At 36.5% G+C, this 25289-nt stretch overlaps 3 protein-coding genes and 1 non-coding gene across 5 annotated transcripts; 3 read left to right on the top strand and 1 right to left on the bottom strand.

The window, feature by feature from the left end:
* The first annotated feature begins 379 nt into the window (after nt 1-379).
* On the top strand, nt 380-3539 carry LOC122016170 (thylakoidal processing peptidase 1, chloroplastic-like). Of its 2 annotated transcripts, none has more exons than XR_006121077.1 (7): nt 380-1443; nt 1838-1906; nt 2019-2087; nt 2210-2296; nt 2712-2779; nt 2894-3070; nt 3238-3539. XR_006121077.1 is itself a non-coding variant. In XM_042573392.1 (7 exons), exons 1-6 carry the CDS (start codon nt 676-678, stop codon nt 3012-3014), a joined length of 1182 nt encoding a protein of 393 aa, XP_042429326.1. In that variant the 5' UTR covers nt 380-675; the 3' UTR covers nt 3015-3054; nt 3238-3539. The 2 variants fall into 2 exon arrangements, 1 of the variants encoding a protein (XP_042429326.1); XM_042573392.1 differs by having other exon boundaries at nt 2894-3054.
* Nucleotides 3540-11562: 8023 nt separating this feature from the next.
* LOC122013892 lies at nt 11563-13780 on the bottom strand. Its single transcript, XM_042570105.1, has 4 exons — nt 13403-13780; nt 12908-13343; nt 12712-12831; nt 11563-12425 (listed from the first exon to the last, which is right to left on the bottom strand). Exons 1-4 carry the CDS (start codon nt 13778-13780, stop codon nt 11563-11565), a joined length of 1797 nt encoding a protein of 598 aa, XP_042426039.1.
* Nucleotides 13781-22669: 8889 nt separating this feature from the next.
* On the top strand, nt 22670-24997 carry LOC122016731 (protein DMR6-LIKE OXYGENASE 2-like). Its single transcript, XM_042574118.1, has 2 exons — nt 22670-23259; nt 24289-24997. Exons 1-2 carry the CDS (start codon nt 22769-22771, stop codon nt 24875-24877), a joined length of 1080 nt encoding a protein of 359 aa, XP_042430052.1. The 5' UTR covers nt 22670-22768; the 3' UTR covers nt 24878-24997.
* Nucleotides 24998-25141: 144 nt separating this feature from the next.
* TRNAV-UAC lies at nt 25142-25214 on the top strand. The gene has a single exon. It is a non-coding gene; the product is annotated as a tRNA-Val (tRNA).
* Nucleotides 25215-25289: the final 75 nt, after the last annotated feature.

The following is a 25289-nucleotide window of genomic DNA, read 5'->3' as shown; positions in this document are numbered from 1 at the left end:
GTACTGTCCTGAGAGGACATATATTTTGAAGAGAAAGAGAAAATGTTAAATTTTTATTTGCATCAGTTCTCACTCATATAAGGATTGTTATATAAGGACCGTACAAGATAATAAGTTTATATAATTGTGAATATGATTAGTAAAAAACACCAACTTAAAACATTAGCAACATTCTGGCGCATGGTGCAATGTTGAACGAGTCAAAGTCAAATGCAGAGCTCTTTATATAATATTTATTTGTTATTGTATTATTATTTTTTAAACCATTTTATTAAATATCATCTGACGCATGGACTTACCTCATGCCATCTTTTTTTCGTCTTATAAATTTAAAAAATTAAATTTTATTTTATTTTTTGGATTTAAAGGGAAGAAAAAATTAAAAACATCTCCCTTTTCCTCTCCCACTTCTTTCAGCTAGCTGCCTTCCTCGTCTCTTCTCGTCGTCTTCCGGGCCACAGCATCGCCGAGCTCCTTCTCCTCAGTACGAAACCCTAGCTTTCCGATCTTTTCGGCGTCCGGCGATTCAATCCGATTCCCCCTGTCCCATCCCGGCTTGGATTCCTCCAACGCCGGAATGGGATCCGCCTTCTGATCCGCAGTCTCCCCTCCTTCTCGCGTTCAATCTCCGCCCCAGTGTATCCCATCCTTCGCTGGTTCTCCCAGATTGCGAATATGGCGATTCGTGTCACCATCTTGTTCTCCGTCTTCCTCGCCCAAATGCTAGCCACCGCCGCGGCGGGGGTCCGCTGCGGTGGAACTGCTCGGCTTTTCCACGACAGCGGGCGCCCCATCGCTCTCTTCGCACGGCCTCTTTCTGGGCCTGCCCCCCCTCCGCGGATTCTCGAACGCCGATGCGTCGCTCGTCAGGATTCGCCTCGGGATTTCTTATCCGAAGCAACTCAGGCTAAGGACTGGGGAACTTCTTTCGCTGCTGGCCTGTTCTCTGTGATCATGCCCGGATCCTGGTCAGCGAGTGGTAGTGCGATGAGCATCTCTTCGATGTCGGCGAGGGGATTCAAGCCGTCGTCTTTGATCCCTCTTTTCCAGACGTCCAGGTGGTTCCCGTGCAATGAGTTCCTTGCCGGATCGAGACGATTCGACCCAGTGGATGAGCGAGGGACTGATTCTTCAGATCCTCCTTGGAAAGAAAAGAAAATAACTTCTTCTGGCAAACCGCCGGGAGACTCCAAGCACTGTTGTGGCTCCGGTCCCAGGGTGACTTTGATGAAAGAGTTGGAAGAAACATATGAAATGAGCTCCAGCGAGAAAAGGAGCTGGATCTCGCGATTCCTGAGTTCTTGTTCAGATGATGCCAAGACATTGTTTGCGGCAGTGTCTGTTCCGCTGTTATATGGATCATTCTTGGCAGAGACAAAATTTATCCCTTCCAAGTCGATGCTTCCAACATTTGAAATTGGAGATCGAATTTTGGCTGAGAAGGTAGCTCTTAATTATTTTTCTTCTCCTGGTGGATTATAATGACTTTTTAACTTTTTTTTTTTTGGTTATCACATTATAGCAGCGCAGCTGTTTGACAAAAATTGTTATGCACTACTAATTCTACATTCATCTGTTAGCGTATTTGTGCTGATAATATTGTTTGCTATGGCTGATCTAATGTGTCCTTTGTAGAACCTTTTAATTACTATACTGGTGCAAAGTAATTGTTGATTTATAACACAATATAGTGTCACAAAGACTAGCAAATCAAATGTTAAATAATTACTCTTTCAAATTTACTTGCTGCTGGTTAGTATTTAGCATTGACTGAATTATATTGATTGGTTATCAGCTTCTGTTTTACTAACATTTATTGTGCTTGCTAAAATTTCAGGTCTCGTATCTGTTTAGTGAACCTGAAGTCACAGATATCATCGTCTTCAGAGCTCCTGCTATCCTTAAGGTATTTTTGGTTTTTCTTTTTCATCCTAGTCATTTATTTGATGAAATAGCTGGAAACCAAAATTTGGTTTTGTAAATGTTATCATTGATTCAGAAAAAATCCTTTTGTGCAGGAATATGGGTTTGCATCAAATGATGCCTTTATTAAAAGAGTTGTGGCCGTAGCTGGGGATGTTGTTGAAGTAAGCTTGTTTTGTATTCATGTTCTTGCTATGCTACTGTATATTTTATGACTGGATTGCAAATATTTATAGTCTTTTTCCAAATAATTGTTAAATCATATGTATTCCTTTATTTTTATCAGGTTCACGGTGGCAAATTGTTGGTGAATGGGGTGATCCAGGATGAGGAATTTATTCTTGAGCCACTTGACTATGAAATGAAGCCAGTGGTATGTATCTCACTCCTTTTCAAATATTTAAACATGAATTGACTTTCATTCTCTTGTGCTGCTGATATTTAATATGTTTACTTTGTTTTAGTAAGAAAGATAATGCTAGTTTCTCTTTTACTTACTGAACACATTAAAATTTTGAGCTAAGTATGTAAAGTTAGAACCTAAGAATGTTATTGTTTCCCGAAAAGAAAGAAAACCTATAAATGTTGTCTGGAATCTAGAGATTTTAGATGAACTAATTACTGCTAAAGTTCTGGGAAACCTTCAATTTTGTATTATTTAAAGTGTGAGCAATTTTCTCTTGCTCCATAGTTTCCTCTCAACAAACTTAGTTGAAATTTGTGCTATATTGGTTAACTTTTGAAACTTATCTTTGATTTGCTTACTGATTTTGGATTCTCATATGCAGTTTGTGCCTAAAGGTTGCGTCTTTGTGCTAGGGGATAATCGTAACCACAGCTTTGACTCTCATAACTGGTGAGTCCTGAATTAGAAGGATAGCTCCTTAATGCTTGCTTTTCTAAGTAAATGTAATGTTTTAGAAAAAATTTTGAAGATGGAAGACTTACAACCATCATGTTGTTGTTTCAGGGGGCCTCTTCCTGTAAAGAACATTCTTGGAAGGTCAGTGCTCCGCTACTGGCCTCCATCAAGAATTTCTGACACTATCTATGAACCGAGTGTGATGACAAATACGATGGGGGTTTCTTGATGCGCTTTTCTTTCACAAGAACCACATAGTAACTGAAGAGGTGGCTTTTTGCAAGAGTACTTGCCTTTCATTTTTTTTTTATCTGGAAATGCCATCAATAGACTTGATATTTAAGCCATCTGTCAAATTGTATTATGCCTGATCATGTTTTGGCACATTGCTCTGATTAATTAGTACTAAACAAAGATTGGCATTTCATAATATTGAACCTTCTGCTTTTCAGGACTCATAATGGTTCCCTGGCATCTAATTCATCAACATTAAGACCAGGGGTCATTTATTCCGTCTCTAGCACTTTCAATTTGAGGAAATCAGATGAAGATTTCAGTCCACTGATGAATAGTGTGAACATCCCTACTTAGTTGCAGGATTTAGTCATGGTCATTCATAATAAATATAGGGTGATTCTGCGCGAAGACCCTTTGCAATACTTTCCTTGCCATAGCATGGAGAGGATTTGTATGCAAGATGCAATTGTTTCAACTGTCGCAATTGAATTTTATTTCAGTGGATGATTATTTGTAATTCGTGAGTGCTCACTGATCATTACACTATGAACTCGAACATATTGTTAGACAGTAAAGAACTTAAAACGTTTAAGAAGCTAGTGATAAGAAGGTATGTAGAATGGCAGCAAAGTGTTATGCTAACTTAGAAAAAGTGCATACACAAAGTGGCAACGGATGATTATGATACGTTCATTCACCCTATCATCTTTGTCAATCCGTCCCCAGACTAATACGGAAGAAGTAAATTATGATATTGTTGGTCCTGTGTGGCTGGTAAGAGGGAGAGTGAATTGTCCTGAAAAGACGACAATAACCTTTCCGAAACTTTCGATTTTGATTAACACAAACACTTTAATAAAATAGACTAAAATGCATAAAAAAGTATGAGACAAAAGAAATGATTTACTTAATTGACAATCGAGGAGGTTGCTAATCTAGACAAATGTAGCTCAACTAGAAAACTTCTTTTTCAACACAAATCGGAGGCGAAGAAGCCTCGTAAAGGATGTTTACAACGCAGAACAATGAAAGCAGAAAGAGAACTTCGAGTATAGAAAATGTTGTTTGAATGAAAAAGACTAGGGATCTATTTATAGTTCACTGGTTGAAATTGATATTTACTGACGCGGCACAATCCGGGCATTCAGACCCTATTTGTGTGCCCACAACGTGGCAAACTCTATCTCCACGCAATGGCAAGAAGATAGACTTTTTCATCTCCGAGCGCCTGGACCATGTCCTAGCTCCTAGACTAATGTTGACGTGAATCCAAAAGTTGATGCACATCGACGAGGTGCCCTTCGGGCATCTTGATGGTCTGGGCACCCGGACAAACTTATCGAGGCGCTAGGATGGTCCAAGCGCTCGGACTAATCAGCTTCATGCGACCGTTCGACGCCTTCTTCAGTCGCTAGTTTCAGCTCCGGTCGCTTAGGTGATGCTCCAACCTTCCAAAGCTAGCGCTCACCCAGACCCAACTCAGACCTTCTCCTCGAGCATGCTTCTGCTCTGGCTTCTCGTCTCTCTGAAGCGCCGCGCACGTCCTTCTCATTCCACTGGCGTACTCTTCCGCAGCTTCTCGTCATTCGGATGCACCGAGCCTATCAACTTAATTCTCGTGCTATCATTCTCGTCCACCATATCTTTTGCTCGACTTCTTGTATTCCTAAGTTTCTGCACACTCAGAAGCAAGACATCAAATAACGTAGAGTTTAACTTGACTTGATTGATCACATCAAAACTAATACAGGGTACTTACAATATTCTTTTTTTTTGATGTGATCAACCCAAGTTAAGTTAAGATTAAAAAAATAACAAAATAACAGTAAAATAATTATAATTAATAAATATGTAATGCAATTAATAAATGTGCAATATTAAGACAATTAATCTGTAAAAAATTACCTCTCTCTAGACTTAATTTAATATTCTTCTCATTGATCATATTAAAAATAGGGATAAAAATTTATGAGTTACACAAATAGTAACTAACTGGTTAAAAATATTTTAGAAATTAATTTTCAAAAAAACTGAATTTTTTGTGATTTTAAAAATAGTTTTAGAAGAAATCATTTTTAAAATTAGCTTTAGTTGTTGAAAAATTCTGGAAATTTTTGTAACGGTTAAACATGCGTATCCAAAATAGTGATAAAATTTTCATGAATTAACAAAATTAAAATAAGTAGTAATTAATTATTCTATACAGAGAGATATATTTTTTAAAAACAGATTTTAGCTTGAAAAATTTTGCAAAATTTTCTGAACGTGTAAAATAAGAAGTGTTTCGGTAGAAAAAACAAATTTTAAAAAATTGAATAATCAAGAATTTTTAATGTTAAAAATTAGTATTTTGATAAAAAAAAAAAATTATAGAAAATTAAATAACGATAAAAAAAATATTTGAAAATATTTTTTTTTTGACAGAGAACATGATATTTCATTACAGAAAAATAAAATTTTCAAAAAAAACTTTGTAAAATAATTTTAATTTTAAAGATATGATTTTTGTTCAAAAATTCATAAAAAAATAATATAGCAGTCGAAAATTTTTAAAATATTTGCTACATATAAGTAATAAAATCCTTTTTTATAGAAAAATTAAGATTTAATTAATTTTGAACAGAAATGAATCGAAAAAATTTATTTGAAAAGGTTAGATAATTTTAAGCATGCAACTAAATTATTAATGCAAATAAAAATTAGAACATGTATGAAAATTCAACCCAAGCATGATTTTAAAACCTAATATAGATTCCTATCTACTGGATTAATCAAAAATTTTCTTGGTATATATTTTCTTGTTACCTTTCTGATTTGATCCTTATACAATTTTTAATACCAATTTAGCCCTTAATAGTTCTTAGAATTTTGAAATTGATTTTTTTTCATGTTTTCATATTTGATCCCTTAATTTTTCATTTTTCATTTTTACCTTATTGAAATCTTCTAATCAACAAGATTTTATTAAAGTTATTTGTAATTTACATTTTCCTTTTTAAATTGTTCATTTTCAATTTCTAATTTACAAGAATTTTTAGACAACATTTATCTAAATTTATAAAACTTATCGAGAGGTAGTTATCTGATGCTCCTCCTGTTTTGTTACTTCCTTCTGACGTGGCTCCTCCTTCATCGAAGCTCATTTCAGATGAACTCACTTCCTTGTCTTCTTGGTGAATTGTCATTAGTGCAAGTCCGGCGTAGGCTATGATTTCTGAATCTGATGTCCACTCGGATGTTTTTAGAAATGAATTTAAAGCATACTTTAATGAATCTCAGTTTGTTACTTTTTCTCTGAGATTCGTGAGTCCGGTGATGAGTTCTTTGATCATCGAATGTAGATGTGCGATTGTTTCACCTTCTTCCATCTGGAGGTTGCTGATTTGGTTCCAGAGCAGGTCTCGTCTCACGAGTTTTACCTCCAAGGTCCCTTCGTTCAGTTCCAGGAATTTCTCCTAGAGCTCTTTGGTTGGCTCGTAGGCTTCGATCCGATTGACTTCTTGTGGTGGTAAGACACTCAACAGATGGAATTCTGCCTTACCTTTTGCCACGAAGTCGACTTGCTCCTTCTGAGTCCATTGATATTCTTCTTTGTTGCCTCCTTGCTAATCCTTAGGTGCTACAAAACCATATTTCATAATTAAAAGTAATTCAAAATCAGTTTTGAAAAGTGCCTCCATCTTCTTTTTCCAAGTCGCAAACTCTCCCTCGAACTTAGGCAGGTAGATACTTGGTCCGACCATTTCTTGTGTGGTTAGATTGGTAGTTAGTCCTTTTGAAGCGTCCTCGCTTTGATACCACTTGTTGGTCTCGTGTGGTCGGTAAGAGGGAGAGTGAATTGCCCTGAAAAGACAATAATACCCTTTACAAAACTACTTTGATTAAGATAAACACTTTAATAAAATAGACTAAAATGCATAAAAGAAGTACGAGACAAAAGAAAGGATTTACTTGGTTTACAACCGGAGAAGTTGTTAATCAAAGACAAAGGTAGCTCAACTAGAAGACTCCTTCTTCGACACAAGTCTGAGGTGGAGAAGCCTTGTACAGGACGTTTACAACACAGAACAATGAAAAAAAAAAAAAGAGAACTTCGAGTACAGAAAGTGTTGTATGAATGAAGAAGACCAGAAATCTATTTATAGTCCACTGGTTGAATCTAACCGTTTACTGACGTGACACGATCTGGACACCCGGACGCTATCCGGGTGCCCCAGCGTGGCAACTCTATCTTAACACAATGGTTACGCAACAACAAGAAGATAGACTTTTTTTTATCTCCAAACGCCCGGACCAATGTTGATGTGGACTCAAAAGTTGATCCGCAACGATGAGGCGCCCTTCGGGCACCCTGGTAGTCCGAGCGCCCAAACCATCTTGTCCGAGCACTTGGATGGTCCGAGCGCCCGAACCGGTCAGCTTCGTGCTGATCGTCCGGCGCCTTCTCCAGTCACTGGCTTCTTCTTCGATCGCTTGGATGATGCTCTGGCTTTCTAGAATTGAGCTCACATAAACCCAACTCTGGTCTTCTCCTCGAGCAGACTTCTGTTCTGGCTTCTCATCCCTTGGAATCGTCGCACGCATCTTTTTTGCTCCACTAGCGTACTCTTCACAACTTCTTATCCCTCGGATGCACCAAGCTCTGTTGACTCAATTCTCGTGTCATCCTTCTCATCAGCTGCGTCTTTCGCTGGACTTCTTGCGTTCTTAAGTTTCTACACACTCAGACGCAAGACATCAAATAACACAGAGTCTAACTTGACTTGATTGATCACATTAAAACTAACGCAAGATATTTATAACTATTAGTCTTGTACAATTGAATAATATAGCTATTAGTTAGGATTTGACCTTGACATCATACTGGCAACATCAATATACATTAGCCAATGGTAAAAAAAGTGCATATAAAAAATAAAATAAAATATGCAATATGTATTGCGCTGTTATTGTTTGGAAGTTCTGTTTATATATATATTATGAAAATTAGTATAATTACATGTAAATGTTTTCGATATGCTATTGATGTATCTGATATTTGAATTATCTATCTATTCTTCACACAGAGTCTAATTGATTTTTTTAAAGTATGATAACAATTTTAACATTTGTTCACACACTCTCGAATTGTATGTACATTGTTACCCGCATCTTTTGTGACTTTCATTTGCGATAAATAAGATAAAATAAAAACAAAATGTAATTTGCTCGTTCTAATCTCGATTCAAAAAAACAGTTTGCCCAATTCTCATTTTCTGTTTATGGTTTTGCTTTTTGTCTATGTAAGCATTAATTGGATGACCCAACCAACGGAGACGCCCGACCATGAAGCGGCGATGTGGATTAGATGGCGTGACAGAAAATAAATATTTAATCATAAAAATAATAACAAATAAATGAATAGAGCATTTTAGGTTTTTCTCTTAAAAAAACAATAACGTCGAGTTAAATATCTATTATAAAAAAAATAGGGCATACTATTCTAGGAGATCCTATATCTTCAGTATGGGCGAATAAAAATTGGATTAAACCGTCGATCAAATTTAAAAATTTAATTATATTAATTTGGTATTTCAATTTTTTTCTAAAAAATAATTTTTTAATTAATTTTAAAAAAAAATTATTTGGTTAAATTTAATAAATAGAAATAAAAAAAATTAAATTGGTAAATCTATCATGATTTTATTATTTCAATTTCAAGTAAATCTTTAATTATTCTGAAAAAAATTGATTAATTCAGTTTTTATTAAAATAATCGATATTTCATCGATTTAGTTTATTTATTTTTTAAAAAAAATTAATTGATTTCTCAAAGATATATTTATAATTTAACGCCGTTAAAATGTCAGTTAAGTGTTACTTAGGACTAATGTATAGGTGACCGATATGAGTTGAAGCAAATATATATATCTATTTGGTTTCACTAATAATATTTATTTTTTGATAATGATATCTAGCAAATCTGTTGAGATAGTGGAAGAGTTAGGTATACGGAAATTTTCTATCGGTCACCAGGATAAATCGGGAAGTGTTCGTAACGAGTAACTTAGGAGTCTAACATCCTTTAGTTGTGTCCCTCATTTGGAGTAAATTTTTTTATAAATTCATCATAACTGAGATTCGAATCGTGGGTATTTAAGTGATAATCAAAATACCCTACCACTGTACCATAATTACAGCAAAAATACTTATAATAATCAAAAAAATTTATTTATTTATTGTCGTACAATAATGTGGATTTGATAAAAGATTAGAGATTTATCATGTCATATAGCATACAAGATAATTGCTTTTTACTTATTATTAGATTCGTAATTTTTAAATTTTAAATATATTTTCTTTTGATTTGAAAATAAAATGTCATCAATTATTTAATAACTTTTTTTTATTTTGTCATATTAACAAATTTATCACCAAATTAAGAAACTTAAAAAATAAATTTACAATATTAATTGGACACCTGATGAACTTTTGAGAATTGTTGGGGTTAGAATAAGACACCTGATGACCTTTTGAGAATTGTTGGGGTTAGAATAAGGACGAGTAAAAATTTAGTTAAACCCAGCAAATGACTAAATCTATCGAATTTAAAATTTTGATTATGTTAATACGATGTTTTAGTTTTTTTTAAAAAAAATTAATTATTTCAATTAATTCGATTGGATTTTAAATTTTCTTATCCTATTAAATTAACATAAAAAATTGAATCCGTAAATTTTTCATAATTTTATTATTGTTAAAATATTTGATTTCGATTTCGATTAAATCTCTTATTATTTTAAAATTTTTAATTAATTCAATTTAACGACAGAAGTTATTTTATTAGCTAATTTTTTTTATTTTTATTAAAAAATGTGTTTAGTTTTTAAAAAATTAATTAATTCAATTTTGATTAATTTGGTTCAATTAAATTTTAATTGAATATTCATCGTAAATCAGTAATCTCGCTTAGTTTTAAGCTATAATAATTGTAAAATAAAAAATTAAGGTAAAAAAGTTATTTTGATATTTTTTTAATATAAAAAAAAATCCTTTTAACAGTGATAAAACAAATCCGTACGAGGAGAAAAAATGGTGCTGGTTTCCGACGGACCAGTCCAGCACCACCTTCGTTAAGCCCCGACGGACTACTGTAGCCGGCGGTATTTCCGTCATCGATCTCGCCCCGATCCACCTCCTCGAGTCACCCTCGCCGCTCGAGTTGGAGGATTTGAAGGCGCAGGTGGAGGCGGCCTGCCGAGAGTGGGGTTCTTCCAGGTGATCAACCAACCGCCAGCAGTTTTTTGGGTCTGAAAGTGTATTGCAGTATATTGCAGTGTGGATGAATATACTGATTTTTAATGCTGATTTTTAATGATACCAGCTGCCATCCCAGAACAAATACACTGGATTATGCGCCTGATAATTTTTGGGAGAGTTGGCTTAATACCATGATGTTTAGCATCATTTCGGGCTACCCACAAAAACTAAACAATTAACAAAAAGAAGAATAATAGCATCATTTCGGGCTATATAATAGCATCTGCTAGAGTTCAAAAATTGGAATTTTGGGAATCAAAAGACTACTCCAACACACCCCAAATCGGGGCAGGCTGTTGGACATGTCTAATGTAATTCCATGCAAACTTCAGAGAGAATTTACCATCTAGCGATAATTTCCAAACAAGTCTATCTGGACTACCAAGTTACTTAAATTCAGCTGCAATAATAAATAACAAAGGAGAGATAGGATCCCCTTGTCCAAGTCCTCTTTTAGATGGAAAAAAACCAGCTAATTGTCCATTAATACATACTGAAAACCAGCATCCCGCAACACATCTTCTAACAATATCAATGAAGGTATTAGAAAAACCAAAACCATGCATTACTTTAGATAGAAAACCCCATTGAAGCCTATCATATGCGTTTGCCATATCCAACTTCAGGATCAAATTTCCTCCTCTAACATGATAATTCAATTTATGATGAAGCTCTTGAGCCAATAGAATATTATCCAATATCAAACGCCCGGCTACAAAGCTACTTTGCGAGAGAGAAATAATTTTATCAAGGTCGTGGTTCAATCTATTAGCTATCACTTTAGATATAATCTTATATGAAACATTGCATAGACTAATAGGTCTAAAATCTTGCCACTGTTGTGCATTATCAAGTTTAGGAATAAGAACTATTGTAGTAGCAACCATACCTTTTGGAAGCGAAGCTCCTTGAAAAAAAAATCCAAAACAGCCTGGTGGACATCAAATTTGATAATCTCTCAGCAGGCCACATAAAAGGTCACAGAAAATCCATCTGGACCAGCTGCACTATCTTCACACATTTCCCCAATAACTTGCTTAACTTCTTCAATAATGGGTAAGACCAACAATCCCTTATCTTCCTCCGCACTGGTCATCTATGGAATACGATCCATATTCACAAAATCAGCTACATACTCCCCCCTATCAGCAGCTTTTCAAAAAACTGCACACCACATCATCCCATATTCTCTTGTAAAACAACAAGGTAAGTCTGCGTACAATGGATCCTTCCCCGGGACCTTACATGGCGGGAGCTCCGTGCACTGGGTTGCCCTTTTTTTTTTTTAATTGTTCCTCCATGTGCAAAGTTTGGAACAATGAAGCATGCCACTTCGCCATATAAATCTTGTTCTCCACCGTAGGTAAAGAATCAAAGGCTCTTTCCGCACTAGCAAATTGTTCTTCAACTTTCATAACATTCTCATGGACATTCCCAAATACATCAGCATTCCACCACTTTAAATGTGCTTTCAAACGTTTAAGTTTCAACTGAAGTTTTTGGAGCCCATTTCCATAATAAGGTAGCATCCAATTTAATCTAACAGTTATCAGAAAATTATGATGCTTAATCCACATCTTTTGAAATCTAAAACAAGGAATCGGCTTAGTGAACCCAGGAAATGAAAGAAGTAAAGGACAATGGTCTGAAGCGGCTCTACTAAAGTGTTCCACCCGAACAGAAAAATTTTGAGCATTCCAAGATGGGGATACCATAATTCTATCCAACTGCTTCCAGATCTTATTATTTGTCCATGTAAACCTATCACCCACAAACCCAGCATCCAATAAGCCAGCCATCATCAAAAAATTATTAAATTCACTCACTGCACCCAGCTTAGATAAAATTCTTGCAGAATGCTCATGGGGACTCGTAATCACATTGAAATCCCCTCCTACTAACCAAAATTCATCCGAAGATAGTTTGATTTCCAATAATCTTTCCCATAACACCATCCTTTCAGTACTAGTGCATTTAGCATAAACTATCATCACATACATGCCAATAGGCAAAATAGGGGAACTTAGCTTAAGATGCAAAAATTGATCATGATCCATCAAAACCAAGCAATCAATATTCGAATCATAAGCAAACCAGATTTTTCCTGAACAATTTGATACAACAAATTGAAAACCCAATCTTCTAGTGATATAAGCTTCATCTAGTGAAATGAAAGGCTCAAGATACCCATAAAATTGAGGTGATGTACTTTTCTAAGATAATGCACTCTCCTCTTAGATGCTGCATTTCCAATCCCTCTAATATTCCATATTATTCCAGCCATTAACCCTTTGAGGATAGAGCAACCCCTTGTGCTTGAGTTTTACTCCGAGTGGCCATTTGATTCACCACCGGAGGAGCCCTATTTAAAATATTTGTAAAAGAGGAACTTTTCCTCATCAGTACTGAAACATCCCACTCTGAATCATCCTCTTCCACAAAGGATTTAGACACAACATCATCCTCAGAATCAACCTGGAATTCTGCAGAACTTGGATCCCCCCACAGCTCTGCAATTTTTTGGGCTTCGATTTAATTTACAAAGTGCTAACTGCCCCACTAATGATTGATCCAGTTCTTTGACACTTGCTGGCACCTCTGAAAACCTGTCTACTGCAGCAGAACCCTCTACGGCTCTTTGTTTTTCAGTCAAAATCTGCAACCCTCTCCTTTCAGCCAATGTTCCAGAAGCAATCTGTATACTACCTACTGTCATATCCTTGGCTATTTTCCTTTCCTGTTTTGAAGGATCTCTCTTTTCTTTAAGCTGTTTGTCTACATCCTCCTCCTCCATTACTGATTTCTCATAATTTGATTTCTGTACAGCATCTACCTCCTTCTTTCCAGCCACATCTTCGTTTCTTTTTACAATTTCACTCGCAACTTGGACAATCTGTTGATCATCCACCACAGCTGCTTCCTTTTCTTGTAAATCTACCTTTCTATCTTTATCAGACTGATCATCCACTATAGCTTGAAGAAAATCCTGATTTACCTCTTCCTCCATAAGACCCAATTCCTCCTCCAGCACAATTAAAGGAAAAAATCTATCTCTTGAGCATTCTTCTCTATGTTCACTACCTCCTTTCCCTTCAAGCTCACCGTCTTTTGAATCCATACTTGATTTTCTGATTCCTTACTAAAGTGATCAGATTTTAACTCACTCGGCCCAGCTCCATTCCCCTTCTCATTTCCAGAATTTCTCTTCCTGTTAATAACCTCTCTTAAATCTTCACCAGCAACCCCATTGTTTCTTCTCCCAACCTTCCATTCTGGTTTTGGTTTATTTCCATTTGCATAACGTTCATCAGCTGAATGTCCCAAATGAAGACAATCAACACAATATTTTAGAAATTTCTCAAAAACTACTCTCTGTAGTTGCTTTTCAGCCCTGATCCCAATCCAGAATTCCTCCACTTTAGGTTTCAACAAGTCAATTTCAACACAGATTTTTGCCATAGCCAGTCTAGATGCATCTGCAGTTGCTTCATCAATTTTTATCGGTTTCCCAACAATTCAAGCAGCAGAGAATAAGCATCCCTTGCTGAACATGTGAATTGGTGAATCTGGTAATTGGATCCACACTGGAACCACTGATGATTCTACAGTGTAAGTGAAGTGTGGCGACCACTTGAAAATTCTCAACGGTACTCCAGATTCCCCTTGCCCATATACGGGCCATATCTTAATTGGATGAAAGACGAAGAAAAATATGTTGGTGCAGTTGATTAAGCTTGAGTTAGCTTAAGTTTGAGTCTTGATGTTCGAGTTTCGATATTTGACAATATATGAAGATTGTTGGTGTAATTATTCATATGGAAAATTGACGGTCAAAGGTTAACTAGATGTTAAGTAGGTCAAGGTTGACCGGATACTTGACTGGGAAAATCCTAACTGGAGGTTAGGTAAAGACAATACCAACAGGATGGTTGACAGAAGAAAAAAAATCAAGTGGGTCAGTGTTGACCGGACAATTAGTGTGGAAAAGTCCCGGTGAGTAAAGTCAGACAATGAAAAGTCCTAGCGAGTAAAGTCAGGCAGATTGGGAAGTCCCGGTGAGTGAAGCCGGACAATGTGAAAAACCCTAGTGAGTGAAGCTAGGCAGATGTGAAATTCTGGTCAATGAAGCTAGGTGAAAAGTCTTAGTGAATGAAGCTAGGCAGTGAGGAAGTCCTAGTGAGTGAAACAAGGTAGTGGAAATCCAAGTGGGTCAAGGTTGATCGGACATTTGGTGTTCGAAAGTTCAAGTGGGTCGTGGAGGACCAGACACTTAGTAGTGGATCATGGAGGACCGAACGCTTAACATGAGACAGCAAGTCCAAGTGGGTCAAGGTTGACCAGACACTTAATACAAGGAGTTGAAGTCAAAGTGGGTCATGGAGGATCGAACACTTGGTGCGAGGAAGAAAGTCCAGGTGGGTAAAGGATTGACCGGACACCTGGTGGAAAGTCCAAGTGCGTCAAAGGATTGACCAGACACTTGGCGATCGGAAATCCAACGGGAAGTTGGCAAAGTCCAAGTGGGTTAGAAGGCTGACCGGACACTTGGTGGAGAAGTCCCGATAAGTTACGGTTGACCTGATGTTGGACAAGGAAACCTTAGACTTGGTTAGGCAAGTCAAGGTTGGTCAATCGGTTGGGAAATCTATAAAGCCAAATTCTCAATCGATCACTTGATCAATTGGGGAAGTGTCGTAAGAATAGGTAGTCCAATCGATCCACTGATCAATTGAGAGCTGCACCAATCGATCAGTGGATCGATCGGGCGTGTTTTCTTCGCAAGCACAGTGTGCTCCCTAATCGATCAGGGCTACTCCAATCGATCAGTTGATCGATTGGAGCTGGTTTTCTCGCGATGGCGCTAGGTAGCCGAAATCGATTGATCAATCGATTCCGAGGTCTTCTACGAGAGCTCAAAAGACATCTGGATCGAGCTGATCGATCTAGCTGCTATCGATCATCCGATCGATTGGGATACAACCATTGCCTATGTTGCGAGGTTTGGATGGCTAGGATCGATCGGATCTCACGTGGCAATCGATTGGGAAGTAAGCCCAATCGATTGAAAGCTCTAGATCATGAAGGATAAAGTTGTTGGCAAGGTTCAAACCAAGTAGAACTTTCCACCTTCTTCTCCGATACTCACCGCCAATTCTTAGGAGCTTAGGGTTGAAGTGTTGCTACATTTCCAAGCTTACAAGAGGCATCTACAAGCAATAAGAGATCAAGCAAGAAGGTTCTCCGTTTGTTTTGTACATTTACTTCTTGTTTTGAGTTGTATTCTTGTTATTATGTTGTATGAGATTTGTCTACCTCCGGATTGTTCCGAGAATGAGTGTTTTTTGATAGTGGAGAGTGTAATCATGTGTGGATCCTTAGATTAGTCAACTCATCTTGAGGTGGATACCAAGTAAATCCTTTGTGTTACCATTGGAGGAGTTCGCTTTGTGTTTTCCGCTGCAAATCATCTTCAACAAAGCAAACGAGCTATTCACCCCCCTCTAGCTCCAAAGTGTCCCAACAAGTGATATCAAAACAAGGCCACTCTTCACCGGACTCATCGCCGGAAAGGGCAAAAAGCTAGAGAAAGAAGAAGTTGAAGCCTACAGTCAATAAAGTCAAAGACTTCATCAACAAACTTAACTTCAAGATAGATTTCTCAGATGGACTCAAATTTGATACACGAGCACCTCCACGGTACTGATTTGGGAGTTTCGATCAATGGAAATCAAGGATTGAAAATTTCTTGATGGTGGAGATAGAGCAATGGTTTGCTCTAATAGAATGCTTTCAAGCTCCAACAAATGACAAAGGTAAACTCATCAAGAAGAGCAAATGGAGCGAAGAATAAATTAAGAGAAGCGAGGTAAATGATAAAGTGACCAAATTATTGGTCAATCTAGTGCCTATCAACATGTTGAGCCAAATTGAAGGGTATGAAGATGACAAGGAGTTTTGGAATAAATTGGCAAAGATTCATGAAGATCCCTCCACTGTACCAAATCATGAAGAATCTAAAGAGGAAAATTCATTGGATCAAGAGGAAGAGGATTCAAAGGTTGAGAAGTGCTCAACATCCGAGGAGGAAATTCAAGAAGATCCATCCTCACAAGAGTGCAAAGACAAAGGCAAAGGGGCATACTCCTTGTTTGATGTGCACGAGGATTCGAAGGTTGAGGAATGCTCAACATCTAAGGATGAAGATGAAGAGACATCCACCTCAATGATTAAGGTGGAGTGTAGATCATTGATGTTGGATCAAGGAGAAACCTCTACATCCGAATCAAAAATAGGAAGTGTCACCCCTACAAGAAAAGGTATAAAAATTTTAATTTGTAAAAATAAAGATCACATCCTTAGCTTGCTAAGGATTTATCCGTCGCGGCTGCAATCCTTATTCACGTGGGGAGACACCTCCTTCCACTTGAGGTGCATCTGTGCCTTCTACACTGAGGCACTCCTTACCATTGAGGTACCTCCGTGCCTCCAGCGCAGAGGCTTCGACTAGCTACTCCAAGGCACCTCCAATCTAACCGAGGCACCTCAAGCGAACAATATCTGAGGGTTTTTTTTGCTTTAAACTTTTATAGAGACATATTAGTGTGTAGAAAAATAATAGAACCTACAAAATAGAGTTAGCACAATTTATAAGCATTATTAATTAGATCATATCCTTCATACTAGGATCTGGTCTTGGTCTTAACTTAGACTTCCAAAATGGATCTAAGCTGGACCAACACCTAAGTCCCTAACTGGGATTCATCCTCATTAGATCACTCTCCTCTAGTGACTTATCTGACTTAACATGCAGAATCGCTTGACTCTCCTTTGACCATTAGGTCTTTCTACTAGTTGTTAGATTCGCAAACCCAACAAAACTTTTGCCAACTATAAGGTCCTGTAGACTTAGCTGGACTTCCTGTCAAATATCGGGTCACACCTTGACCTATCTGGACTCCCACCAACTATCAGGTCTAACAAACCTAGTTGGATTTCAGTCTGGTGTTAGGTCCTCTTGATCTGTCAAGTCCTATATACTTGGTAAGAGCATTAGATCACACATAACCTAACTTTAACCATTTTTTATTCATCAAAACTTTAGTTTGATCATTGGTACTCATTTCACCAACAGAACTAGCCCTAGGTCTAAGAGTCAAGTCAAGATTACAAGAGAAGTTATCCCCAGAGTTAACCTTAAGAATATCAACATGGCTAAGGCTTCTAAGAAGCCTAAGAAAGTCATTAAAAAAGTTACAACGGAAGGTATCCCTAGAGTTGACCTAGAGAAGATTAATGTAAGTAAGGCTTCTAAGAAGCCTAGAAAGGTCATCAAGAAGTTATTAAGGGAAGTTATCCCTAGTGAATACCTAGAATACCCGAGGAGTACCAATAGATTTTGAGTTTCTATGAGTGTATTCACTACGTCCTAGATGAGTTTATAGTGTGTCAACTTTAAATGGAAGGGTGGTTAACCTAACCGTGATAAAGTTAGCACTTTGGGGCATTTTTAAGGTAATGTTACACCTTTAAAATGAAGGTTTAAATCTTTACTCTTGAAGAGTAAAAGTGTGTCAATATTTTTGAAGAATTGATGATTAAATTGACACAATTTGGTTAAAAGCCAAAGAAATGTCAAGTTAAGATTTTAGCATTTTCTTAGGAAGATAAGAGCAACTTAGACTTATTTTTAATTTAGTGATTAGTGTAGTGATACTTAGATAGAGAATCTATGTATTTTATTTATTCTAAAATTATCATATTTTGTGTGCCCTATCATATGCCATGATATTATATTTTATATTATATTTGTTATAAAAAAAATATCATATGTTATGTCATACATGTATCATTTAGATATGATAGATTTCTTTTTGGAAATATGCATTGGATGTATGTCATAATTATTTTTATGCATTATTTTTAATTTCTTAAAATTAAGGGCAATGACGTCAATTGACATCCTAGGCCTAATTAACAATGCATAATCTCTTAGTTTTAGGGAAAACTCATTTTATATCTCACAAGACCATAGGTTTGACTTGTATATATTTTTTAGATACATTAGATACAAATGAGATATTACGAAAATGAACAAAACTCAAGATATTGATTTAGTGCATTCTTTTTAATTTTAGTTTCATCAAAATAAATGATTATGTGAAGTCCAATCATGGGGAAAGTAAATGTATAAGTTATGTGCATTTAGCCCAAGGATCGTGTTTAGAAATAATGTTTTGAAAATAATTTCAAAATCATTTTAAAAAAATCTTAGTAAAGTCTATCTTTTGATAGAAATCACCATTGATTAGTTGGATACAAAGTAAAGTGAAATATTGAAGGTTTTTAATGGTTTCTAATTTTGTATCAATCTTTGAAAATAGAAGTTATTTTCATAGACAACTATTTTTCCCTGATAATATATGACTTAAGTAATGTCTATGTAAAATTTTATAATTTTTTGATAATCATCTAATTATTTATGAGTTTCTAAAATTGGATCTAAAATTAAATTTTAAAAATTAGAAATTCCAATCAATCATGATTGGGACATGTTAATCAATCGAGTGGTAGATTGATAATGGGATTTTGATGAGCAAAAATCCTCTAGATTGATCAGCTCATCAATTAAGATGGTAGTAATGATTGAAACTCAACTTCAATCGATTAAGACATGTCAAAATCAATTGATAGTTGAAACCAATCGATTAGGAAGGCTGTTTTTGATTTAAGTAGTCTAATTTTAATCCATTAAGCCTTTAGTCAAGTTAACCATCTCTAACCCTCTAAAACGCTTTGATAAGTACCTAAGGGTAAATTTTCTTGATGAAAATAAGAAAGGAATAGTAAAAGGGTACTAACTTCAAGTTTAGGATGATATTTAGTTTCAAAGTTAAATTTTAAACCTCAAAACTTTAATTTTGGATTTTCTAAAGATTTAGGAACTCTAAATCATTGTTGGTGCAATGATGGAAGTTTAGTGCATGTTTTAAGAGTGAGTTCTTCCTTAAAAGCATGATTTTTTTTATATAAAAATAAAGAAACAATGGAAGATAGGGAACTTTCATTGGTATGAATGCTTGAGGATGAGCATTAGAAATAATAGAAGATTGGAAATCTTCATTGTGATGGAGTTATGCTCAAGATTGAGCATAGGATACAATGAAAGAAATGAGACTTTTATTGAGTTCCTTTGACAAAATTGACTCTTAAGGTAAAGAATTTTTTATGTATGTCAAAGAGAGAGAAAATGTAGGGTTTAAGTTAGAAACTCACATTCGTGCATTTGGCATGAGAATTGAGCTAATATAGGTTAGTCTAACTTAAACATATTATCAAATATCAAAAAAGAGGAGATTGTTATTGCAATCATCTCTAGGTTAAGATTAACCAGTTTGACTAAACTCGACTGGACTCGATATTGAATTTCGATATTTGGACAATATGTTTGGAAAAATATCTGAAAGATGTCAAGTAGGTCAAGGTTGACCAAATACTTAACGATATGTGAGAGAAAAGTCAAATAAGTCATGGAGGACTGAATACTTGATTGGCAAAGTTTTAACTCGAGAGTTTAGGCAAGGGTAAAGTCCTAACTCGAGATTAGACAAAGGCAAAGTCCTAACTCGGAGGTTAGGCAAGGCAAAATCATAATTGTGGTTAGGCAAAGGAAAATTCAAGTGGGTTAAGGAGGACCACACGTTGGCAAGACAAGTCCTAACTCGAGGGTTAGGTAAAGGAAAGTCCAAGTGGGTCAAGGAGGATCATATATTGGGAAAGGGAAGTCCTAACTGTAGTTAAGCAAACTAAAGTCTAAATGGGTCAAGGAAGGTCGTACGTTGGCAAGAGGAAAGTCCTGACTGCGGTTAGGTAAGAGAAAAAATCCAAGTGGGTCAAGAAGAACCGCACTTGGTGATCGAAAGTTCAACGAAAAGTTAACAAAGTCCAAGTGGGTCAAAGGTTGACCAGACGCTTAGTAGAGAAGTCCCAACAGGTTATGATTGACCGAAAGTTGAGACGGGAACCCTAGACTTGAGTTAAGCAAGTTAAGATTGGACAATCGATTAGGTAATCGATTGGGCCAAAGCCAATCGACCAAGTGATCAATTGGGAGCCTTTTTGTGCGAAATAGAGAGGCGTTGAATCGATTGGTCAATCAATTCAGCTCTCTCTAATCAATTGGCCAATTGATTAGGAGAGGAAGTTCGTGAGAATAGTAGGTCTCTGGATTGATTGGGCAATCGATCTAGAGCATCCTTAATCGATTGAAGAGGTTTCTTCGTGATGAACATTGAGTTGCGTAATCAACCAGGTGATCGATTAAAGCCTATGAATAGATTAGGTAATCGATTGAGAGGAATTCGGGAATGCACAGTGGGCTTCATAATCGATTAGGTGAGCGATTGAAGCTAGTTAATCAATTAAATAATCGATTGGGAGAAGCAAAAAAAAGTCGTTGCGAGGTTTGAACAGCTAGATTTGCTTGGATCTGACGTGACAATCGATTGAGAGTAAGGTCAATCGATTGGGAGCCCTAATCCGCGGGATATAAAACATTTGAAGGATTCAAATAAAGAAAATCATATTCTCCACTCTTCATCGCCAGTTCTTGAAATTTCTTGGAGACAAGTGTTGCTGCACTTTTCAAGTATCAAGAAGCAATACACAACAACAAGAGATCAAGAGCAAAGGTCATTCATTGTTGTATTTATTTCCTTGTTCTTGCTGCATTTTTTGTTGTATTTCTCATATTTACTTGTATGAGACTTCTCTGCCTCCTAGAAGGAGTTTTTCATAGTGTATTATAAGTGAGGAGAATGGACCAGATTAGTCATCTCAAAGAAATGGATACCAAGTAAAATTAAGGGTATCCCCTCTAGCTCCCGAAATGTCCTAACACATGATGGTCTAATTATAGGAGTTGAATCGATGGAACACTTAAATCCTCGCATAATCACAAAGATAAGATAATTGTTGCTCCCGAGATAATAGTGCAGCCGTAGAGTAATTTTTCAATTTCTCAGATATCTAATAATCGAGTCTTAGTTTTCATAATGGATATTTTTTTTAATGGAGAATTGATTTAAGAACGCTGAGTTGATTGATCGTCTTAATGGTCGATAGAAAATTTTCAAATTAAACAGTTTAAATTAGATACATGATGCAAACTATAAAAATTTTTAAAAAAACAAGATAGTTGTTAGTAGAATATGAATGTTTGTGTGATCACTTAGTCGTGTTAAATTAATATGTAGTAAAAATTATAGACTTGTGTGTAGCAATGAATAATCAAAATTTAAAATTAACAAATAACATCGATTAAATATTTATAATTTAGAAGGTTAGTTGAGCAACTAAAAAGAAAAATGGGAATAAGATAGACAACAATAAAGTAAACAAATGCTAAGATAAAATAGAAACCTTCCATGTATCACCATTGTGTGATAAATAAGATAAAAATTTTTTAAAAAAAATTCTCGTCCTAATATCTGTTGCCTAAAAAATTATTCATAATTCTTATCATCATCATTATTATCATCATCATCACTATTTTTATGATTAAGTGGATGACCAAATAAAGGACGAGGATGCCACACCATTTGATTTTGAGGATATTATTGACATCTAGATTTATTATAATGGGACATAATCAATTTCTGATGAGCACATATACAAAAATTCCTATCTTCTAACTACTTGATCATTAACTATAAATTACGAACATAACCACCTTCACCCAAAGAGAATATCATTGATGTCAGCAAACCTATAAAAGATCCCATTCAGATGCAGATCTAACAACCGAAGACAATGAGCAAATAAATATTTAACCAGCAAAACATAATAACAAAAAAAATGAATGGGGTCCATACCAATAATAAAGTTTATATTTGTAAAAAAAAACTTAAGATAGAAATGTTATTTTAATAACTTTTTAATATAAAAAATCCTTTTAACAGCAATAAAAATAAATTGCTACAATATAATTTATTAATGTTAATCAAAATTGCTTAAAAATAATATATTATTATAGTAAAAAATAATTATACTCGTTACCGCCCGTTTATACGAAGAGAGATAAGAAAGATTTTTTTTTACAAAAAAAATGTATTTTGAATAAAATGCTTGTAACAATTGTAATTACTTTTAACAATTTCAAAAAAAACAAGGACTCCTCGTCCATTTCCTACCTAACCCTTACAGTCGCCGTCATTTGGACCCTACCCTACTCTGGACCACTTTAAAACACTAATCAGGAGAGTGGGTAACTTCGTACAACTGACGCAATGCAGATACGTACATACATTATACATACCATCGACTGCAAATGTTGAACTGGGACCTAAAACTGTCCACATCCATTGGCCGAGCCAACTGATAAGCAAGCGACGAGGACGCAGCTGCCAGCCAAGAAAAAAATCAGGAAGAGAAGAAGAAAAAGAAGGAAAAATGGTGCTGGTTTTCGAGGCCGCCTTCGTCCAAGCCCCCGAGCATCGGCCGAAGCCCGTCGTGTCCGAAGTTGGCGGGATTCCCGTCATCGATCTCGCCCCGATCCACCACCTTGACGGCAGCCTCGAGTCGGCCCTGCCTCCCGAGTTGGAGGATCTGGTGACGCAGGTGGAGTTGGCGTGCCGCGAGTGGGGGTTCTTCCAGGTGATCAACCACGGGGTCCAGCCAGGAGTGGTGGAGAGGGCGTGGGCGGCGGCGAGGGGCTTCTTCGCTCTGCCGCCGGAGGAGCGGAGCAGGGTGCGGCGCGACGAGGCGAACCCGCTCGGATACTACGAGGCGGAGAACACCAAGAATGTGCGGGACTGGAAGGAGGTGTTTGACATGGTCATCTACGAGCCGGCCTCCATCCCCTCTCTAGCGGCGGACGGCAAAGATGCCGATGAGCCGATCCAGCTGCGAAACCAGTGGCCCCAATCGCCGCCTGGATTTAGGTAAAATTTCACCTCTATGTTCAACAAATTTGGAAGAAAGAAAACTATTAGGGTTCCTGATCCATTTCCAAGACTAAACGGAAAGAGAGAACTTTTGATAAAGGTACAATTAAGATTTTTGAGTTGTTGATGAAGATCATATAATGAAATATAGAACATTTTTTTCGGATTCTTGCTTATTTTCTAGAATTTATCAACGGATTGAAGCTATACTTTCATCCTTCATGTTTAATGCTTGATATCCTGAAACACGTTCAGTTATCATCACCTACACTTGGGCAAATGCTAAATAAAATTGAAGTTCATAAGCTTAAATAATTTGTAGTAATCTTTTTTATTATTGTTCTCCTGTGATGCTTTCTCTCATACATACTCTTTAAACTTCATAGAACTTATGAATTTCCACAATATAGTTGTGTGTTTCCTCTGAACATTACTGATCAAACAGGGACAACTTCTCAAAACTGATGGTTGAAGAATTTATCCATGATGGATTATCATTATTCTCAAAAGTTTAGTCGATAGAAACTTCTCTACATGCTGGATTATTATTAGTCTCAAATGTTTAGTCGATAGAAACAGGCAAACATACATGAATTAATTGAGTTGGATTATCATTAGTCTCAAATGTTTAGTTGATGGAAACATGCCAACATGATCTTTAAACTGAATAGAACTTAAATCATTTTCAAGCAAATGCTTATGAATTTCCACAATATAGTTGTGTGTTTCCTCTGAAGTACATACTGAAACAGGGACAATTGCTCATGACTATGGTTGAAAAATTTATTCATGATGGATTATCATTATTCTCAAAAGTTTAGTCGATAGAGACATCTCAACATGCTGGATTATCATTAGTCTCAAATGTTTAGTTGATAGAAACAGGCAAACATACATGAATTATTTGAGTTGGATTATCATTAGTCTCGAATGTTTAGTCAATGGAAACATGCCAACATACATTTGGAACTTAGCTGATAGTAAAACAACATGCATCATTCTTTTCCTGTGCACTTGGCTTTCCAGGGAAGCGTTGGAAGAGTATGCCAAGGCCACAGAGGTGCTAGCTTTCAAGTTGTTGGAACTGATTGCGCTTACCTTGAACCTACCGGCCAAGAGGCTGAATGGCTTCTTCAAGAATCAGACCACCTTCATGAGGCTCAACCACTATCCACCCTGCCCCTCCCCCGACCTTGCCCTTGGCGTCGGTCGACACAAGGACGCCGGTGCCCTCACCATCCTCGCCCAAGACGATGTAGGTGGGCTTGACGTCAAGAGCCAATCAGATGGCGAGTGGGTTCGCGTTAAGCCTATCCCCAATTCCTTCATCATCAATGTCGGCGACGTTGTTCAGGTATGGAGCAATGACAAGTATGAGAGCGCAGAGCACAGGGTTTCGGTGAACACGACTAAAGAGAGATTCTCGATACCATTCTTTTTCAACCCTGCGCACTATGTGATGGTGAAGCCATTGGAGGAATTGTTGGATGAGAATAACATTGCCAGGTACGAGGAGTTCAATTGGGGGGAGTTCTTCATGGCAAGGAGTAATAGTAACTTCAAGAAGTTGGATGGGGAAAACATCCAGATATATCATTTCAAGAAGAGCAAGTGATGTGAGAAAATCTATGTAGGATTCCTGTTATATATATATTGCATATATCTATCTGCGGTGTAGGTTGTTGATGAGATCTTGTAAGATGAAATAAAATGGTGTTTAATGCTGTTGAAAGAATATGATGTTCGATCGAATCAGCTTTTGTTAGTAAAAATGATTCTAAGTCAAAACTTCTCCTAGTGTTAGACGTATTTTTGATATGTAATGTACTTTAAATTAAAGAGTATACACATATAACTTTCTTTAAGTTTGAATATATCAGTTGCTGTGGTGTAGTGGTTATCACGTTAGTCTTACACACTAAAGGTCCCCAGTTCGATCCTGGGCAGCAACAAATTATACATTTTTTTATAAAATATAGTTTATTCATTAACTTTATCAATTCGACTCATATTTTTCTCTGTTTCTC

Source organism: Zingiber officinale, chromosome 8B, assembly GCF_018446385.1.
Source record: "Zingiber officinale cultivar Zhangliang chromosome 8B, Zo_v1.1, whole genome shotgun sequence".
Lineage (NCBI taxonomy): Eukaryota > Viridiplantae > Streptophyta > Magnoliopsida > Zingiberales > Zingiberaceae > Zingiber > Zingiber officinale.
Note: the sequence above shows the minus strand (reverse complement) of the source record. Positions and strands in the feature narration are given on the sequence as shown.

Bases quoted from the DNA above. Each gene is read 5' to 3' on its own strand.
- LOC122013892 (XM_042570105.1), bottom strand. From the start codon at position 13,780: ATGGCAAAAATCTGTGTTGAAATTGACTTGTTGAAACCTAAAGTGGAG. The intron at 13,344-13,402 runs GTAGTGAACATA...ATTGTGCTGGAG, and splicing joins TGAGCTTGAAGGGAAAGGAG to GAGGAATTGGGTCTTATGGA. The intron at 12,426-12,711 runs GTTCCTCTTTTA...CAAATTGTTCAG, and splicing joins TTCAGTACTGATGAGGAAAA to GAAAAATCTGGTTTGCTTAT.
- LOC122016731 (XM_042574118.1), top strand. From the start codon at position 22,769: ATGGTGCTGGTTTTCGAGGCCGCCTTCGTCCAAGCCCCCGAGCATCGG. The intron at 23,260-24,288 runs GTAAAATTTCAC...TTGGCTTTCCAG, and splicing joins CAATCGCCGCCTGGATTTAG to GGAAGCGTTGGAAGAGTATG.
- LOC122016170 (XM_042573392.1), top strand. From the start codon at position 676: ATGGCGATTCGTGTCACCATCTTGTTCTCCGTCTTCCTCGCCCAAATG. The intron at 2,088-2,209 runs GTAAGCTTGTTT...TATTTTTATCAG, and splicing joins TAGCTGGGGATGTTGTTGAA to GTTCACGGTGGCAAATTGTT. The intron at 2,780-2,893 runs GTGAGTCCTGAA...TTGTTGTTTCAG, and splicing joins AGCTTTGACTCTCATAACTG to GGGGCCTCTTCCTGTAAAGA.